We start from the raw sequence: 20,070 nt of genomic DNA on the forward strand, positions 1-20,070 counted from the left end.
GGGGCGTGAGGGGTGACCCCCCCCCCCAAAATACCCCCCCCGACCATCCCCCAGGACCCCCAGAGCCGTGTGCTGCAATTGTGGGGTGACACCCCCCAAAACCCCCCCAATGGTACTTGTGGGGGGGTCTGAGGGGTGTCCCCCCCCCCCCAGACACCCTGAACCCCCCCAGGGACACCAGGACTGGATTTGGGGTGGGGTTATTTGGGGAGGGGGGGGCATTTTTTGGGGTTCCCCATATCCCTGTCAATGAAGGGGTTTGGGCAGTGCCCCCCCCTCCCCATGTCCTGTGTCACTGGGGGGGGTCCCCCAGAATGAGCCCGAGCCCAGGTGGGTGGCGTGTGTTTATTGGGGGGGGGGGACACGGTGAGACCCCCCCGTGGTGACAGCAGGGGGGGGGAGGTGTCCCCCTGCCCCCCCAAATTGGGTCTGGGGGGGGGGGGGGGTCACACACACTGGGGGGGGTCACCAGTGTAAACCAGTCCAGACCAGTTTAGGGGTGCTGGGATGGGGGGGCCCTGCTGGATTTAGGGAGGTTGTGACCCCCCGGGGGTCGCTTTGGGGGGGTCCTGCCCCGTGTGCCCCTCCCCAGTTTGGGGGTGTCCCTGACCCCCCCAGCAGTGGGGGGGGGGGGGGGGAATGACCAGTACAAACCAGTTTGGAGAGCTCAGACTGAGATGGATTTGGGGGGGGGGGGTCTGGGGGGGTCACAGCCCCGCCGGGGGGGTCACCCCATGATTTGGGGGGGGTTGGGGTGTCCTTGTCCCCAGTGCTTCATGCAGCCGGTGTTGGGGGGGGGGGGGCAGCTGGTCAGCACTGGGGGGTTCTGGACCCTCCCCCCCCAGGGTTGGGACCCCTCCCCAGAGGGGCTGTGCCCCCCCCCCCGCTATAGGAAGGCTCCGGGGTTGGCGCGGGGGTCGCGCTGGTTCCGGAAGCGCAGGGCGAGCCAGACCCCCAAAACCTGCAACAAACGGGGGGTGGGGGGGGGCTGCTGGACCCCCCCCCCCGGGGCCCTGGGACCCCCTGGGACCCCCCCGGCCCCCCCCCCGCCCCCCCCCGGCCCCCCTGTACCTCGGTGAAGCTGAAGAAGAGCCCGACCCCCCCCAGGATCCTGAGCGCCTGCTCCGAGTGCTGCAGCAGCTGGGGGGCGCAGGGGGGGCACGGGGGCGCCCCCCCCGGGGGGAACCGGCACCTCTGGGGGCACACGGGAGCCTCAGGGGGGTCCCCAAACTCTGCTTCCCCCCAAAACCCAACCCCACACCCCCCTGCCACCCCCAGTCACCTCCCTCAGGGATGTCCCCAAAGTGCCCTGAGCTCCCCGATACCCCCGGAGGAATCTCCAGACCCCCCCAACTCCCCAGTGACCCCCAAACCCCCCCAAACCCCCCCAACTCCCCAATGACCCCTGAGCCTCCCCAAACCCCTCCCCTGAACCCCCCCGACTGTCCCCCCAAACCACAACTCCCCAGTCACCCCCAAACTCCCCCAAACCCCCCCAACCTCCCAGTCACCCCTGAACCCCCCAACTGGCCCTTAAACCCCCTGACTGCCCTGAACCCCCAAACCCCCCCCACAACTCCCCAGTGACCCCTAAACCCCCCCAACTGCCCCCCCAACTCCCCAATCCCCACAACCCCTGCCCCAAACTCCCCCAACCACCCCTGAACCCCCCCAACTGCCCCCCCAAACCCTCCTGACTCCCCCGTTACCCCCAAACCCCCTCAACGCCCCAACCACCTCTAAACCCCCCCAACTCCCCAATCACCCCCAAACCCCCCCAACTTCCTCCCTCCAACCCCCCAACTCCCCAGTGACCCCTAAACCCCCCCAACTGCCCCAACTGCCCAATCCCCCCAACCCCTGCCCCAAACTCCCCCAACCACCTCTAAACCCCCCCAACTCCCCAATCACCCCCAAATCCGCCCAGCTCCCCCCCCAAACCACCCAGACTCCCCAGTCACCCCCAAACCCCCCCAACTTCTCCCCTCCAACCCCCCCAACTCCCCAGTGACCCCCAAACCCCCCAAACCCCTCTGAATCCCCACTCACCCCCACATCCCCCTGACTCCCCAGTCACCCCTAAACCCACCCAACTGCCCCTCAACCCCCCTGTCACCCCCAAACCCCCCAAACCCCCCTGAATTCCCACTCACCCCCACATCCCAGTGACCCCCAAAGTCCCCCAACTGTCCCCCCAAACCCTCCCGACTCCTCAGTGACCCCAAAACCCCCCAAAACCCCCTGAATCCCCAGTCACCCCCACATCCCAGTCACCCCTAACCCCCCCCAACTGTCCCCCCAAACCCTCCCGACTCCTCAGTGACCCCCAAACCCCCCAAAACCCCCTGAATCCCCAGTCACCCCCACATCCCAGTGACCCCCAAACCCCCCCAGTCATCCCCAACCTCTCCCAACTCCCCAATCATCCCTAAACCCCCCCAAACCCCTCTGACTCCCCAATCCCCCCCAAACCCCCCAAGCCCCCCCAGACTCACAGCGGGGCAGTTTGGGGGTTCCCAGGGGGGCTCCAGGGCCGGGGGGGGGGTCCCGGGGGGCGCCCCCAGCCCGCAGCAGCCCAGCCTGAGCTGCAGCTGCCCCCGCGCCCCCGCGCTCAGCAGGGGCCAGGCCGAGCGCAGCAGCCGCTCCTGGGGGGCAACGGGGGCACCCCCAAAACGGTCAGAGACCCCCACTGATAAAGGGCACCCCAAAAATGGTCAGAGACACCCACACTGCCATGGGGCACCCCGAAAATGGTCAGAGACCCCCACATGATACAGGGCACCCCGAAAATGGTCAGAGACCCCCCCACTGATACAGGGCACCCCAAAAATGGTCAGAGACCCCCACACTGCCATGGGGCACCCCGAAAATGGTCAGAGACCCCCCCACTGATACAGGGCACCCCAAAAATGGTCAGAGACCCCCACATGATACAGGGCACCCCGAAAACGGTCAGAGACCCCCCCACTGATACAGGGCACCCCGAAAATGGTCAGAGACCCCCACTGATACAGGGCACCCCCAAAACGGTCAGAGACCCCCACATGATACAGGGCACCCCGAAAACGGTCAGAGACCCCCACATGATACAGGGGACTCCCAAAACGGTCAGAGACACCCACACTGATACAGGGCACCCCCAAAACGGTCAGAGACCCCCACATGATACAGGGCACCCCAAAAACGGTCAGAGACCCCTACACTGATACAGGGCACCCCAAAAACGGTCAGAGACCCCCACATGATACAGGGCACCCCGAAAACGGTCAGAGACCCCTACACTGATACAGAGCACCCCAAAAACCCCTCAGAGACCCCTACACTGATACAGGGCACCCCGAAAACGGTCAGAGACCCCCCCACTGATACAGAGCACCCCGAAAACGGTCAGAGACCCCCACACTGATACAGGGCACCCCAAAAATGGTCAGAGACACCCGGGAACCCCCACTGCCATGGGGCACCCCAAAAATGGTCAGAGACCGCCAGGGCTCCCCCACTGTCACATGGACCCCCCAAACCCCTCAGTGCCCCCCAGGAGCTCCCCCCCTGCCCAGAGCCCCCCCAAATCCCTCCCCACACTATGGGGCCCCCCCAAATCCCTTTGTGCCTCTCCCAGGGCTGGAGGGAGGATCCCACCCACCCCCCCCCCCCAAGGGTTTTGGGGTGAGGGGCGGGGGGGTCTTTGTGCACCCCAAAATCGGGGATGGGCGTCCCAAGGGGTTTTGGGAGATCCCAGGAGGTTTTGGGGATTTGGAGATCCCAGGGGGGTTTGGGGGGGTCTGCGGGTGTCCCAAGGGGTTTTGGGGCTCCCGGGGGTCCCAGCACCCACCTGAGCCTCAGGGCCCAGGGCGAGGCAGGCACAGGACACGCCCAGCTGGCACAGGAACACCAGGCCCAGGATCAGCACGTACTGGGGGGGTCAAGGGGGGCACACACACACACAGGGACCCCCAAAATCCCCCCTGATCCCCCACAGACAGACCCCCTGCAGGTTTGGGGGTCCCCAGGTGGAGTTGGAGCCCCCCTGAAGGGTCTGAAGGGGGCAGGAGGTGGGGGGGCCACAGGGGAGGGGGGTGGGGACATTGGGGGGCGTTTGGGGACACAGGGGGGGCAGCCTGGGAGGGGGCCAGGGACACCCAGGGGTGTTTGGGGACAGTGCCGGGGTGCCAGGGACATCCAGAGGGGCTTGGGGACACTGCCAGGGACATCCAGGGGTGTTGGGGACAGTGCCAGGGGGTGTTTAGGACACCCAGGGGGCCTTGGGGACACTGCCAGGGACAGCCAGGGGGTGTTGGGGACACTGCCAGGAGTGCCAGGGATGTCAAGAAGGACTTGGGGTCAGTGCTGGCGTGACAGGGCCAGCCAGGGGAGCACTGGGGACACTGCCAGGGACTTCTAGATGGGTTTGGGGACACTGCCAGGGGTGCCAGGGACATCCAGGGGGTGTTGGGGACAGTGCCAGGGGTGCCAGGGACATCCAGAGGGACACTGGGGACAGAGCAGAGACATCCAGGGGGGCTTGGGGACACTGCCAGGGGTGCCAGGTAAACCCAGGAGGGCACTGGGGACATCCAGGGGGGTGGTGAGGACACTGCCAGGGGTGCCAGGGACATCCAGAGGGGCTTGGGGACATTGCCAGGAGTGCCAGGGACATCTGGGGGATGTTGGGGACATTGCCAGGGGTGCCAGGGACCTCCAGGGGGGTTTGGGGACTCTGCCAGGGACATCCAGAGGGGTTTGGGGACACTGCCAGACGTGCCAGGGACATCCAGGGATGCACTGGGGGCATCCAGTGGGTGCTGGGGACACTGCCAGGGGTGCCAGGGACATTCAGGTGTCTTGGGGACATTGCCAGGGACATCCAGAGGGGCTCGGGGACACTGCCAGATGTGTCAGGGACATCCAGGGGGCTTGGGGACACTGCCAGGGGTGCCAGGGACACCCAGGGGGTGCTGGGGACTGAGGGGGACTTTGGGCCAAGGGGACAGAGTAGGGCAGGACGCGGTGCCCAGGCGGGCAGGGGGCTCATGGGGCTGGGGGTGCTGGGAGGGTCCTCAGGAGGGGCTGGGGTGCCGGGGGGGATCCCCAGGAGGGCTGGGGGTGCCAGGAGGGTCCCCGGAGGGGCTGGAGGTGCCAGGAGGGTCCCCCGGAGGTTCCCCCCCCCCCAAAAGGATACGAAGAAGAGCAGGACCTGGTGGTGCCGCAGGGCCCCGAGCAGCCCAGCGCCGCGATCAGCAGGAGGAAGACTCCGACGGCGAAGGCTCCTCCGAGCAGGGGGGGGGCTGAAGCCCCCGGCCAGGCCCCGCGCCCAGCCCGCCACGGCCACCAGCAGCACCCCCACCAGCTGGGGCACCGGGGAGGGGGGCACGGGTCAGGGGGGCACCGGGGAGGGGGCACCGGGGAGGGGGGCACCGGGGAGGGGGCACCGGGGAGGGGGCACCGGGGAGGGGGGCACGGGTCAGGGGGCACCGGGGAGGGGGCACCGGGGAGGGGGCGCATGGGTCAGGGGGCACCGGGGAGGGGGCACCGGGGAGGGGGTGCATGGGTCAGGGGGCACGGGGGGGGGGGGGCACGGGTCAGGAGGCATCGGCACCCCCAGAACCCCCCGAAACCGGGACTGTGCCCCCCCCCAACCCGGACTGAGCCCCCAAACCGAGACTGAGCCCCCAAACCGGGATTGTGACCCTGAACCGGGACTGTGACCCCCCCCAAACCAGGATTGTGGCCCCCAAACCGAGACTGAGCCCTCAAACCGAGACTGAGCCCCCAAACCGGGACTGAGCCCCCCAGCCCTGCTCAGCCACCCCTACAGGGGCAGCCCCAGAGCCGCCCCCAGACCGAGGGTCCCAGGAGCCCCCCCCAGCTTTAGGGACCCCCAACTTCCCCCCAGCACCCCAGAACCCCAAACTGGGAGGGGGTCCCCCCCCTCCTGCAGACCTCCCCAGGGCAGAGGGGTCCCCAATCCCCCCACCAAGACCTGAGGGGTCCCCAATCCCCTCACGGCCCCCCCCAGACCCGAGGGGTCCCCAATCCCCTCAGAGCCCCCCCAGAGGGGTCCCCAGTCCTCTCAGAGCACCCCAGACCCGAGGGATCCCCAATCCCCCCACAGAGCTGAGGGGTCCCCAATCCCCTCAGAGCACACCAGACCCGAGGGGTCCCCAATCCCCTCACGCCCCCCCAGACCTGAGGGGATCCCCAATCCCTTCACGGCCCCTCAGGGCAGAGGGGTCCCCCAAACCCCTCACGGCTCCCCCAGACCCGAGAGGTCCCCATTCCCCTCACGGCCCCCCAGCTCACCACATAAACCACGTTGAGGGCGCAGAGCGCGTTGCGCGAACAGGCGAAGCCTCCGCAGACCATGGCGGGCTCTGGGGGTTCCCGGGAGTCCCGGGGGGTGCCGGGGGTCACGGGGGGCTCCGGGGTCCCGGAGGTTCCCGGGGGTCCCGGGGAGTTCCGGGCTCCCCGCGCCGCGGCCCCTTTAAACCGCGGCCCCGCGCCCGGCGCGCCCGCCCGCACTGCGCCTGCGCAGGGCGCCCGGCCCGCCCACCGCGCCCAGTGTCTCCATAGCCCCGCCCTTAGGCCCCGCCCACTACTCGCGTTTAGGCCACGCCCCCGAACACCGTATATGGGTGTGACCACGCCCACAGAACAACGCGCGTTCTCCGTACTGCGCATGCGCACGGCGCGGCCGGGTGGGGCGGGGCCCCCGGGAGGGGGCGTGGTAATCGCAAATCGCCCCGCCCCCAGAATCTCGCCCCTCCCCCGAATCCCCCTGACCCCCCCTGGCCGCACGAATCCCGGCCCCACCCAACCCCAGAGCCCCCCGGAAGCCCCCTCCCCCCATTGCACCCCAGGGACCCCCAGAGCCCCCCTTGAACCCCCAGGAACCCCCAGAGCCTCCCAGCACCCCCCACGGCACCCCAGGATCTCCCCAGAGCCCCCCAGGAACCCACCATGGCCCCCCAGGGACCCCCCACGGCCCCCAGGACACCCCCAGAAACCCTCCATGGCACCCCAGGATCCCTCCATGACCGTCCAGGACACCCCCAGATCCCCCCAGGAACCTCCTATGGCCTCCAGGACCCCCCCACGGCCCCCAATGGCACCCAGGAACCCCCTGGAGCCCCTCAGGATCCCCAAGAGCCCCCCTGGAATCCCCCATTGTGCCTAGCATCCCCCAGAACCCCCCAGGAACCCCCCCCCCCCACAGCTCACAATGGCCTCCCAGGACCCCCCATAGCCCCCCGGGAACCCTTCATGGCACCCCAGGAACCCCCATGGACCGCCCCAGAGCCCCCCAGGACCCCCTCAGAACCCCCATGACACCCCCAGAGCCCCCCAGGACCCCCCCCATAAGCCCCTGGAGGGATCCTGGGGGGCTCTGGGGGGATCCTGGGGGGCTCCGGGGGAGTAAAGGGGCTGGGGGGCCAAGGGGAGGGGGTCCTGGGACGCTCTGGGGGATCCTGGGGAGCTCCTGCCCCCCCCCCGCCGTGTGCCCCAAACCCCCCCGTGCCCCCCCGAGGCCGCGCCCTCCTGGGAAGTCCTTGAGGGGCCACATTTGGTCCCTTATTAACGCCCCATTGATTAATTAATTAATCATTAATCAGCTCGGGGGGGGGGCGGGGGGGGCGCTTTGGGGGTCCCCACACCCCCGACGGCCCAAATTTTGGGGGGGGTCGAGTCCCCAAACCTCCCCTCGGGGTCACCAACGGGGGGAACCGGGGGTGCAGCCGGCCCGGGGGGGGTCGGGGTGGCCCTCCCGGGGTCTGGCGAGGTCACGTCGCGACCTTGGCGCGTTATCGCGACAGCGATAGGAGCGATAGGGGCGGCTAAAAGCGACAGCGGGCCCGGGGCTGGCAGCGATGGCTCCGTGGCTGCTGTGGCTGCTGCTGGTGACCGGGACCGGGGGGGTCCCTCTTGAGCCCCGGGCGGTTCCGGAGCCTCCCCGGGAGGTACCGGAGCCCCCCCGGGAGGTACCGGAGCCCCCCCGGGCGGTACCGGAGCCCCGGGCGGTGTCGGACGCGGAGCTCCGGGAGCTCTCGGAGCAGCTGCTCGCCGCGGACTCGAACCGGGCCGGGCCGGGGCAGCTGGAGCTGAACCTGCAGGGCTCGGGGAGGTGGGGATGGGGGGGGGACAGGGCTGGAGGGTGGGGGGCACTCGGCGCCCTCCGTGTTCCCCCTCATCCCCCTCACCCCCTGATCCCACCTGTCCCCAGCCCTGCTTGATCCCACCCCAATCTCATCCCAATCCCAACCCCAACTCCAATCCAACCCCAATTCCATCCCGACCCTAATCTCGATCTCAATCCAATCCCATCCCATCCCATCCCATCCCAATCCCAATCCCTCCCCAATCCTAATCTCATCCAATTCCAACTGCAATCCAATCCTACCCCAGTCCCAGTCCCAATCCCATCCCCATCTTCATCCCAATCCCATCCCAATTTCATCCAAATCTCCCCAATGCTGATCCCCATCCAATCCCAATCCCACCCCAATCCCCATCCCAAACCCAATCCTGATCCCCATTCCAACCCCAACTCCAATCCAATCCCACCCCAACCCCACCCTAATCCCATCCCAGTCCCAATACCTCCCAATCCTAATCTCATCTCACCCCACCCCAATTCCATCCCAATCTCATCCCAACCCTCCTGCCAATCCCAATCCAATCCCAACCCCAATTCTATCCCATCCCAACCCCAATCCTGAACCCAATCCCAATGGCAATCCCATCCCAATGGCAATCCCATCCCAACGTTAATCCCAATCCCACCCCAACCCCAATCCCACCCCAAACCGAATCCCATCCCAATGCTAATCCCAATCACCCCAACCCCAACCCCAATCCCACCCCAATCCAATTCCAATCCCACCCCAATCCCAACCCCAATCCCACCCCAATCCAATTCCAATCCCACTCCAATCCCAACCCCAATCCCACCCCAATCCAATTCCAAACCCATCCCAATCCCACCCCCAATCCCACCCCAATCCCATCCCATCGCTAATCCCGTTTTACCCCGCTCTCTGTCCCCTTTCCCAGGCTGTTTGCGCGGGTGTCCCCGTCCCTCCTGGCTGTCCCCACGGTCTCGGCGCTCCTGGCCCTGCTGGACAATTACGAGCAGCGCCCGGGCCGGGCGGAGGCGGAGCCGCCGGAGGAGCTGCAGGAGCAGCAGCGGTTCCTGGAGGCCGCGCTGGCCACGCCGGTGCTGGCGCTGCTCGAGCGCTTCGTGCTCCACAAAGGTGGGGACGCGATGTCCCTGCGGTGTCCCCTCGGTCCCTGCGGTGTCCCCTCAGTCCCTGCAGTGTCCCCTCTGTCCCCACTGCATCCCCACGGTGTCCCTGCAGTGTCCCCCTGTCCCCACGATGTCCCCATGGTGTTCCCCCTATCCCCACGGTGACCCCGTGGTGTCCCCACGGTGTCCCCTGTTGTTCCCCCTATCCCCATGGTGACCCCTTGTCCTCCTGGTGTCCCCACGATGTCCCCCCTGTCTCCACAGTGTCCCCATGGTGTCCCTCCAGTGTCCCTCCTGTCCCCACAATGTCCCCATGGGGTCCCTACAGTGTTCCCCTTGTCCCCATGGTGTCCCCCATGTGTTCCCCCTGTCCCCACTGTGTCCCTCCAGTGTTTCCCCTGTCCCCACAGTGTCCCCACAGTATCCCCATGGTGTTTCCCCTGTCCCCACAGTGTCCCCATGGTCTCCCCCTAACCCCACGGTGACCCCCCTGTCCCCGTGGTGTCCCCATGCTGTTCCCCCTATGCCCACAGTGTCCCCATGGTGTCCCCATGATGTTCCCATGGTGTCACCACAGTTTTCCCCCTGTCCCCATGATGTCCCTACAGTGCTGCCCCTGTCCCCACGGTATCCCCATGGTGTTTCCCCTGTCCCTGCAGTGTCCCCAGGCTGTCCTCATGATGTCCCCCCTGTCCCCACCATGTCCCCATGATGTCCCCATGGTGACCCTCCTGTCCCCACACTGTCCCCACACTGTCCCCAGGGCTGTAACCCCTGTCCCCACGCTGTCCCCATGCTGTCTACAGAACTGTACCCCCTGTTCCCACACTGTCTCCATGCTGTCCCCACGCTGTCCCCAAGGCTGTACCCCATGTCCTCACACTGTCCCCACGCTGTCCTCAAGGCTGTACCCCATGTCCCCATGCTGTCCCCAGGGCTGTACCCCATGTCCCTGTGGTGTCCCCACACTGTCCCCATGCTGTCCCCACACTGTCCCCAGGGCTGTACCCCTCGGCCGAGGCGTTCCGGGCCGATCTCCACTCCATGTGGTTCGGGCTCTACTCGCGCTCCGGAGGGAAAGTGCTGGACTCCTGTGGCTTCGAGCACGTGTTCGTGGGTGAGGGGACACTGGGGACACTGGGGGACATGTGGGGACATGTGGGGACATGGGGGGACACTGGGGAGGGGGGATATGTGGGGATGGGAGGGAGCGGGGACAGGGATTGAACAGGGGGACACCAAAGGGATGTGGGGGACACCAAGGGGTGGAGCTGGGGAGGTTTGGGGGGCAGTGCTGGGGCTTGGGGGGGTCCCTGGGGGGCAGCTGTGGTCACCTGCTGTCTGTGTCACCCGTGTCCCCAGGGGAGGTGAAGAAGGACGCGGTGTCCGGGTGCCACAACTGGGTGCAGCTGCAGGCGCTGGAGAGTGCGGGGAGGCTGCAGTACCTGGGCTGCTCCTGGGACGGGCCCGTGAGTGGGGACATGGGGGGACATGGGGACATTGAGGGACATGGGGATACGGGAATATGGGGACATGGGGACATGTGGACAGCTGGAGTACCTGGGCTGCACCTGGGATGGGCCTGTGAGTGGGGACAGGGGGACATGGAGGGACATGGGGACATAGAGGGACATGGAGGGACATGGGGATACGGGAATATGGGGACATGGGGACAGCTGGAGTACCTGGGCTGCACCTGGGACGGGCCTGGGAGTGGGGACAGGGGGGACACGGGGGACATGGGGACATGGAGGGACATGGGGATATGGGAATATGGGGACATGGGGACAGCTGGAGTACCTGGGCTGCACCTGGGATGGGCCTGGGAGTGGGGACATGGGGACAGGGAGGGACAAAGGGACAGAGGGGACATGGGAGAGGCTGCAGTACCTGGGCTGCACCTGGGACAGGCCCATGAGTGGGGACATGGGGACATGGGGGGACGTGGGGGACACGGGGGACATGGGGACATTGAGGGACATGGAGGGACATGGAGGGACATGGGGATACGGGAATATGGGGACATGGGGACATGTGGACAGCTGGAGTACCTGGGCTGCACCTGGGACGGGCCTGTGAGTGGGGACAGGGGGACATGGGGGGACATGGAGGGACATGGGGACAGCTGCAGTACCTGGGCTGCACCTGGGACGGGCCTGTGAGTGGGGACAGGGGGACATGGAGGGACATGGGGGACATGGGGACAGCTGCAGTACCTGGGCTGCACCTGGGACGGGCCTGTGAGTGGGGACAGGGGGACATGGAGGGACATGGGGGACATGGGGGACATGGGGACAGCTGCAGTACCTGGGCTGCACCTGGGACGGGCCTGTGAGTGGGGACATGGGGACATGGGAGGACATGGAGGGACATGGGGACATGGAGGGACATGGAGGGACATGGGGATACGGGAATATGGGGACATGGGGACAGCTGGAGTACCTGGGCTGCACCTGGGACGGGCCTGGGAGTGGGGACAGGGGGAGACAGGGGGGACATGGGGACATGGAGGGACATGGGGATATGGGGACATGGAGGGACGTGGGGACATGGTGACAGCTGCAGTACCTGGGCTGCACCTGGGATGGGCCTGTGAGTGGGGACAGGGGGAGACAGGGGGGACATGGGGACACGGGGATATGGGGACATGGGGGGACATGGGGACAGCTGGAGTACCTGGGCTGCACCTGGGATGGGCCCGTGAGTGGGACAGGGGATGGGGTGGGACATGGGGACATGAGGGACATGGGGGGCACAGGAGGAACAGGGGGGGACACGGGGACACGAGGACACAAGGACACAAGGACATGGGTCATGGGGACATGGGGGACACAGGGACATGGACTGGAGTACCTGGGCTACACCTGGGACAGGCCCCTGACTGGGGACATGGGGACATGGGGGGACATGGGGGGCATGGGGGCGACTGCAGTACCTGGGCTGCACCTGGGATGGGCCTGTGGGTGGGGACAAGGGACACAGGGAGGATCCTCTGAGCAGGACGTGGGGACACCGAGGGGGCACCCTGGCCTTCCCTCCTGCCCCCATCCCCTGCAGTGTCCCCAGCCAAGCTCTCTGTCCCCAGGGATGTCCCCAGGGTCCCTGTGCCCCCACGATGCCCCGAGGTCCCACTCCCCCCATTTCCCCGGAACCTCGCGGTCCCCTGGGTCCCACTGGTTGTCCCCACTGATTGTCCCCTGCAGCGTCCCCGGTGTCCCTGTCCCCTGAGGCCACACCTGCGGTCTCCCCATGGCTGTACCCACGTGTCCCTGCCCCCCATGGCCTGGGCACCCCCCTGGCACCCCCCTGCCCACCCCGGTGCCCCTCCCTGTGCCCCCCGTGAGCCCCCCCTGGCTGTGCTGTCACTGTGGCTCTGCTGGGATGGGCACCCACGGCGCCGTGTCTGTGTATCTGTCTGTGTGTCTGTCTGTCTGTCCCCGCCGTGTCTCCCTGTCTGTGTATCTGTCTGTGTGTCTGTCTGTGTGTCTGTCTGTCTGTCCCTGCCATGTCCCCCTGTCTATCTGTCTGTGTATCTGTCTGTGTATCTGTCTGTGTGTCTGTCTGTGTGTCTGTCTGTGTATCTGTGTGTCTGTCTGTCCCCGCCATGTGTCCCCCTGTCTGTCTGTCTGTCCCCTCTGTGTCCCCCTGTCTGTGTATCTGTCTGTGTGTGTCTGTGTGTGTGTCTGTCTGTCCCCGCCATGTCCCCCTGTCTGTGTATCTGTCTGTGTATCTGTGTGTCTGTCTGTCCCTGCCATGTGTCCCCCTGTCTGTCTGTCTGTCTGTCCCCTCTGTGTCCCCCTGTCTGTGTATCTGTCTGTGTGTGTCTGTGTGTGTGTCTGTCTGTCCCCGCCGTGTCCCCCTGTCTATCTGTCTGTGTGTGTCTGTGTGTGTGTCTGTCTGTCCCCGCCGTGTCCCCCTGTCTGTGTATCTGTCTGTGTATCTGTCTGTGTGTCTGTCTGTCTGTCCCCGCCGTGTCCCCCTGTCTGTGTATCTGTCTGTCTGTCTGTCCCCGGCAGTGGGCGGCCTTCCCGGACGTGCTGTCGCTGCGGTTCCGCTGGGACGGGCACCTCAAAGCCCGGGGGTCGCTCCTGGTGGGCTCCAGCCCCGAGTTCGACCTGGCTCTGTTCACCCTCTGCTTCCTGGCACGGCCCGACAGCCAGTGAGTGCGGGCACCTGGGCAGGGGCTGGCACCGAGGGCAGGGGCTGGCACTGTGGGGAAGGGGCTGGCACCGAGGGCAGGGGCTGGCACTGTGGGGAAGGGGCTGGAACCGAGGGCAAGGGCTGGCACTGCCCCAGGGAGCTGGCACCGAGGGGAGGGGCTGGCACTGTGGGGAAGGGGCTGGAACCGAGGGCAGGGGCTGGCACTGTGGGCAGGGGGCTGGAACCGAGGACAGGGGCTGGCACTGTGGGGAGGGGGCTGGCACCGAGGGGAAGGGGGCTGGGACTGTGGGGAGGGGGCTGCCACCGAGGGGAAGGGGCTGGCACCGTGGGCTGGGGGCTGGCACTGTGGGCAGGGGCTGGCACTGCCCCAGGGAGCTGGCACCGAGGGAAGGGGGCTGGCACTGCCCCAGGGGGCTGGCACCGTGGGCAGGGGGCTGGCACTGTGGGGAGGGAGCTGGCAGCGAGGGCAGGGGGCTGGCACTGCCCCAGGGAGCTGGCACCGAGGGGAAGGGGCTGGCAGCGAGGGCAGGGGCTGGCACTGCCCCAGGGGGGCTGGCACTGAGGAGAGCTGTGGGCAAGGGCTGTCACTGTGGGCTGGGGCTGGCATTGTGGGCAGGGGGCTGGCACCGAGTGGAGGGGGCTGGCACCGAGGAGAGGGGGCTGGCACTGTGGGGAGGGGCTGGCACTGCCCCAGGGGACTGGAACCGTGGGCAGGGGGCTGGAACCGAGGGGAGGGGGCTGGAACTGAGGGGAGGGGCTGGCACTGTGGGCAGGGGGCTGGCACTGAGGCCAGGGGCTGGCACTGAGGGCAGGGGGCTGGCACTGCCCCAGGGGGCTGGCACCGAGGGGAAGGGGCTGGCACCGAGGGCAGGGGCTGGCACTGTGGGCAGGGGGCTGGCACCGAGGCCAGGGGCTGGCACTGCCCCAGGGGGCTGGCACCGAGGGGAAGGGGCTGGCACCGTGGGCAGGGGCTGGCACTATGGGCAGGGGGCTGGCACTGTGGGCAGGGGGCTGGCACTGAGGCCAGGGGCTGGCACTGCCCCAGGGGGCTGGCACCGAGGGCAGGGGCTGGCACTGCCCCAGGGGACACCCGGCACCCACCTGGTGGTTGTGGTGTCCACCCGGGGGTCCCGGCCCCGGGCTCACCCTCACCTGTCCTTGCAGGTGCCACATCAGCCTGGGGGGCGAGGCTGCCACCATCCAGACCTACAGCTGGGACAAGCAGCGCCTGGTGGCCTCAGCGTACCCCCTGACCCCACAGTGAACCCCACAGAACCCCCTGACCCCACAGTGAACCCCACGGGACCCCTCTGACCCCTCTGACCCCCCTGACCCCACAGTGAACCCCACAGGACCCCACAGTGAACCCCACAGAACCCCCTGACCCCACAGTGAACCCCACGGGACCCCCCTGACCCCACAGTGAACCCCCCAGAACCCCCCTGACCCCTCTGACCCCCCTGACCCCACAGTGAATCCCACAGGATCCCCCCAGGACCCCCTCGAGCCCTCAATGAACCCCCCAGGACCCCCCTGACCCCTCTGACCCCCCTGACCCCACAATGAATCCCACAGGATCCCCCCAGGACCCCATCGAGCCCTCAATGAACCCCCCCTGACCCCTCTGACCCCCAATAAACCCCCCTGACCCCCATTCCCGCCTCTGCCTTGGAGGGTGCAGGGGATGGGGACACCGGGTGCTGGGACCCCCAAAGAGAGCTGGGACCCCCGCAGGGGATGTTGGGGGCCCATGGGGGTGCTGAGACCCCACAGTGACCACTGGGGCCCCACAGGGACTGCTGGGACCCCACAATGACCACTGGGACCCCCACAATGACCACTGGGACTCCCACAATGACCATTGGGATTCCCCCAGTGACTGCTGTCACCCCACAGTGACCACTGGGACCCCCACAGTGACCCCTGGGACCCCCACAATGACCACTGGGATCCCCCAGTGACTGCTGTCACCCCACAGTGACCACTGGGACCCCACAGTGACCGCTGGGACCCCACAGTGACCCCTGGGACCCCCATAGTGACCACTGGGACCCCACAGGGACTGCTGGGACCCCACAATGACCACTGGGATCCCCCAGTGAGCGCTGTCACCCCCACAGTGACCCCTGGGACCCCACAGTGACCACTGGGACCCCACAGTGGCCCCTGTCACCCTCCACAGGTGGTGGCACTGCCCCGGGCACTGGGACCCCCTGTGGGCACTGGGGGGGATGGGCAGGAGCCCAAGGCTGGGGGGGGGACATGGGGACACCCCCAAGGGCCCTGGGTGTGCCTGGGGTGACACGGGGACACCTGGGGGACATCGGGGGGTGGGGGTGGGCTGTGTGTGCATGGGATGGCACACGTGTCCTTAGCGTGTCTGTGTGTCACTGCACATGTCCTTAGCATGTCTGTGTGTCACTGCACGTGTCCTTAGCCTGTCCATGTGCCCATACATGTCCCCAGTGTGTCCGTGTGTCATGCACATGTCCCCAGTGTGTCCGTGTGTCCCCAGCATGTACTGCTGTGTCCGTGTCACTGCACACGTGTCCATAGTGTGTCTGTGTGCCCATACATGTCTCCAGTGTGTCACTGCTGTGTCCGTGTCACCACACACGTGTCCCCAGTGTGCCCATGTGTCACTGGACGTGTCCCCAGCCTGTCCATATACCCCTGCATGTCCCCAGCGTGTCACCACTGTGTCCAGGCCAGCACACACATGTCCATAGCATGTCTGTGTGCCCATACATGTCTCCAGTGTGTCACTGCTGTGTCCCTCTTACCGCACATGTGTCCCCAGTGTGCCCGTGTGTCACTGCACACGTCCCCAGCCTGTCCATATAGCCATGCATGTCCCCAGCGTGTCACTGCTGTGTCCCTGTCACCGTACCCATGTCCCAGCATGCCCATGTGTCACTGCACGTGTCCCCAGTGCACCCATGTGTCCCCAGTGTGTCATGGCTGTATCCGTGTCACCACACACATGTACACATGTATGTCCCAGCATGCCCGTGTGTCCCCAGCATTTCACTGCTGTGTCCCTGTCACTGCTGTGTCCGTGTCACTGCACCCATGTCCCAGCATGCTCATGTGTCACTGCACATGTCCCCAGCATGCCCATGTGTCCCCAGCATGTCACGGCTGTATCCGTGTCACCCCACACATGTATGTCCCCACATGCCCGTGTGTCCCCAGCGTGTGCACACAGCTCCCCGTGGGTGTCCCCCTGCGCCCCCAGGGTGTCCCTGCACAGCCGTGGTGTCCTCAGGGTGTCCCCAGTCTCCCACCCGTGTGTGTGTGTGTCCCCACGTGTCCCCTGTGCTGTGTCCCCAGCATGCCTGTGTGTCCCTGTCTGCTGTGTCTGTGTCACCGTACCCATGTCCCAGCATGCCCATGTGTCACTGCACGTGTCCCCAGTGCGCCCGTGTGTCCCCAGCGTGTGCACACAGCCCCCCGTGGGTGTCCCCCTGCAGTCCCAGGGTGTCCCCACACACGCTGTGGTGTCCTCAGGGTGTCCTCGGGGTGTCCCCGATCTCCCACCCGTGTGTGTGTGTGTGTGTCCCCGCGTGTCGCTGCCGTGCCCGTGGCGTGGCGTCGGGCGTGCCGGGCCGTGCCCGTGTCCCGGCGTGTCCCAGCGTGTCCCGGCATGTCCCGGCTGTCCCGGTGCACCGGGGCCGGGCCGTGCCAGCCCCGCGCGGGCCGTGCCCGTGACGTGTCCCCGCGGGTGGCGCCGCGGCCCCGGCAGGAAGCGAGCACGGAGCGCAAACCGGGGCCGAGCGGGGGCCCGGGGGTGCCATGGGGGCCCCCCGAGAGCGGCGCGAGGTTCTGGCCGCCATCCGGGCCGAGGTGGCCCGGCACGAGGGGGCCAAGGGCCACCTGAACCGGCTGGTGCGGCTCGTGGAGAGCGTGCCCGAGCCCCAGCTGCGCGCCAGCCTGAGCAGCGCCCTCAGGGCCCTCCGAGGTACCGGGGGGACACCGGGGCTGGGGACACCGGGGGGACACCAGGGGGACACCGGGGGGCGCAGGCAGGGGGACAGCAGCGCCCTCAGGGCCCTCTGAGGTACCGGGGTCACCGGGGCTGGGGACATGGGGGGACATGGAGGGACACTGGGGGAACACCGAGGGGACATGGGGGGGCGCAGGCAGGGGGACAGGAGGATGGAGAGTGGATGGACAGATGGATGGACAGATGGATGGAGAGAGGATGGACAGATGGATGGGCAGATGGATGGAGAAAGGATGGAGAAAGGATGGAGAGTGGATGGACAGATGGATGGACAGGAGGATGGAGAGTGGATGGACAGGAGGATGGAGAGTTGATGGAGGGTGGATGGACAGATGGATGGACAGTGGATGGAGAGTGGATGGACAGGAGGATGGAGAGAGGATGGAGTGGATGGAGAGAGGATGGACAGGTGGATGGACAGGAGGATGGAGAGTGGATGGAGGGTGGATGGAGGATGGATGGACAGGAGGATGGAGAGTGGATGGAGGGTGGATGGAGGGTGGATGGACAGGAGGATGGAGAGTGGATGGAGGGTGGATGGAGGATGGATGGACAGGAGGATGGACAGGAGGATGGAGAGTGGGTGGAGGATGGATGGACAGGAGGATGGAGAGTGGATGGAGGGTGGATGGACATGCCGTGGGTGGAGGAGTGGGTGGGTGGAGAGATGAGGCGTGGGCAGATGGGTGGAGGAGCAAGGGGAGGGATGGAGGGATGGACAGACAGACAGGGAGATGGCTGGAGGCACGGATGGACAGATGGACAGCAGGGCAGGTGGAAGGGATGGATGGATGGATGGATGGATGGATGGATGGATGGATGGATGGATGGATGGACGGACGGACACAGGACAGGTGGATGCATGGATGGACAGGTGGTGGCTCAAGGCATTGACAGATAGGAGGGTGTAGCAGGGGACGGACACATGGACAGACGGATGGATGGACAGAGGAGAGAGGGGTGGAGGGGCATCCTATGGATGGATGGAGGGACGGATGGATGGACAGACAGACAGAGAGTTGGCTGGAGGCATGGATGGACAGACAGACAGAAGGGCAGGTGGAAGGGATGGATGGACAATGAATGAGTGGACTGGTGGATGGACAAACAGGTGGATGCAGATACACAGGTGGAAGGATGGACAGATGGACAGGTGGATGCAGGGATGGATGGGTGGATGGACGGACACATGGACAGACAGATGGATGGATGGATGGATGGATGGATGGATGGATGGATGGATGGATGGACACATGGATGGATGGATGGATGGATGGATGGATGGATGGATGGATGGATGGAGGGTTGGATGGATGATGGTTGGATGATGGACGGAAGGGTGGATGGACAGATGGACGGACGGACAGATGGACACATGGACAGATGTGACCCTGGTGTCCCCCCCAGCCCCACACTGTGCTGGTCTCTGGTCCCGTCCCAGCTCAGGGGGTCCCTGCCCCCCTTCCAGCAGAGCCCCCCCCATTCCGTGCTCCGGTGCCCCCCCAGTGCCGCGGGGGGGGTTTGGCAGTGCCAGCCCCCATGGGGACCCAGCTGGGGGGCGGGGGGGGGGGGGGGGGTGCAGGCCCGGCTGGGGGTTGGGGCCCCCCCATTTCCGTGCTGGGGCGGTTTCCGGGCCCTGCGCTGTGGGAACGGGGCCATGGGGCCACTTCCTCCTGTCTGCGTCTGCCGGGGGGGGCAGGGGGGAACTGGGGTGATTGGGGGGGCTCTGGGGGGATTGGGGGGGCTCTGGGGGTATTGGGGGGGCTCTGGAGGGACTGGGGGAGCTCTGGGGTGATTGGGGGGGCCCTTGGGGGACTGGGGGGGCCATGGGGGGATTGGGGGGGCTCTGGGGGTATTGGGGGGGCTCTGGAGGGACTGGGGAGCTCTGGGGGGATTGGGGGGCTCTGGGGGGATTGGGGGGGCTCTGGGAGTATTGAGGGGGCTCTGGGGGGACTGGGGGGGGCCTGGGGGTATTGAGGGGGCTCTGGGGTGATTGAGGGGCTCTGGGGGTATTGAGGGGGCTCTGGGGGGACTGGGGGGGCTCTGGGGGTATTGAGGGGGCTCTGGGGGGACTGGGGGGGCTCTGGGGGGACTGGGGAGCTCTGGGGTGATTGGGTGGGCTCTGAGGGGACTGGGGAGCTCTGGGGGGATTGGGGGGCCCTGCTGGAAGGGTCGGAGGGGCTGCTGGGGAGGGGGGGAGCTGCTGTGTGGGCGGGGCTCTGATGCTGGGGGGGCCTCGGGGGGGGGGCACTTGTTGCTGGGGGGGGTCCCCGGCTGGGGGGGCTGCGGGGGTTTGGGGTCTCCTCCCCCCGATCGCCCCGCCCCCGCGCGGGGGTGTCCGGTGACGTCACTCGGGGCGGGGCTCCGTTGCCGCCCCCTGCCCGTTCCGAGCCCCCACATCCCTGTGCTCCCCCCCCCACTCTGACAGCTCCCGCGCGGTTGCCATGGCAACGGGAAGCCGGGGGATGCCGCGTTGCCAAGCGCCCGCTGTGGTACCCACAGAGCGCCGGGGGGGGCACAGAGCTCCCCCCGAGCCCCCTCCCACCCCCGGGGGGGCCCAGGGCTCTGCCCCGCCCCCGTTTAACCCCCCCAGCCCCACCATGGGGGTGCAGCGGCTTTGGGGACCCCAAAGGGACGGGGTCAGGGATGGGGACACGGACAG

At 67.0% G+C, this 20,070-nt stretch overlaps 2 protein-coding genes across 3 annotated transcripts; one reads left to right on the forward strand and one right to left on the reverse strand.

Moving 5' to 3' along the window:
* Positions 1-330: 330 nt before the first annotated feature.
* TSPAN31 (tetraspanin 31) lies at positions 331-9,157 on the reverse strand. 2 transcript variants are annotated; one of them, XM_071456056.1, is made up of 7 exons: positions 9,025-9,157; positions 6,301-6,371; positions 5,180-5,347; positions 3,833-3,913; positions 2,496-2,645; positions 1,072-1,194; positions 331-961 (listed from the first exon to the last, which is right to left on the reverse strand). In XM_071456056.1, exons 2-7 carry the CDS (start codon positions 6,361-6,363, stop codon positions 887-889), a joined length of 660 nt encoding a protein of 219 aa, XP_071312157.1. In that variant the 5' UTR covers positions 6,364-6,371; positions 9,025-9,157; the 3' UTR covers positions 331-886. The 2 variants fall into 2 exon arrangements, with proteins under 2 accessions (XP_071312157.1, XP_071312158.1); XM_071456057.1 differs by lacking the exon at positions 9,025-9,157 and having other exon boundaries at positions 6,301-6,788.
* LOC139604729 (uridylate-specific endoribonuclease C-like) lies at positions 7,866-14,705 on the forward strand. Its single transcript, XM_071455949.1, has 6 exons — positions 7,866-8,119; positions 9,049-9,248; positions 10,242-10,358; positions 10,604-10,710; positions 13,258-13,400; positions 14,567-14,705. Exons 1-6 carry the CDS (start codon positions 7,866-7,868, stop codon positions 14,664-14,666), a joined length of 921 nt encoding a protein of 306 aa, XP_071312050.1. The 3' UTR covers positions 14,667-14,705.
* The last annotated feature ends 5,365 nt before the right edge of the window (positions 14,706-20,070 follow it).

The sequence above is a fragment of the Agelaius tricolor genome, unplaced genomic scaffold (assembly GCF_023055355.1).
Source record: "Agelaius tricolor isolate 1412-34295 unplaced genomic scaffold, bAgeTri1.0.p SCAF_55, whole genome shotgun sequence".
Taxonomy (NCBI): domain Eukaryota; kingdom Metazoa; phylum Chordata; class Aves; order Passeriformes; family Icteridae; genus Agelaius; species Agelaius tricolor.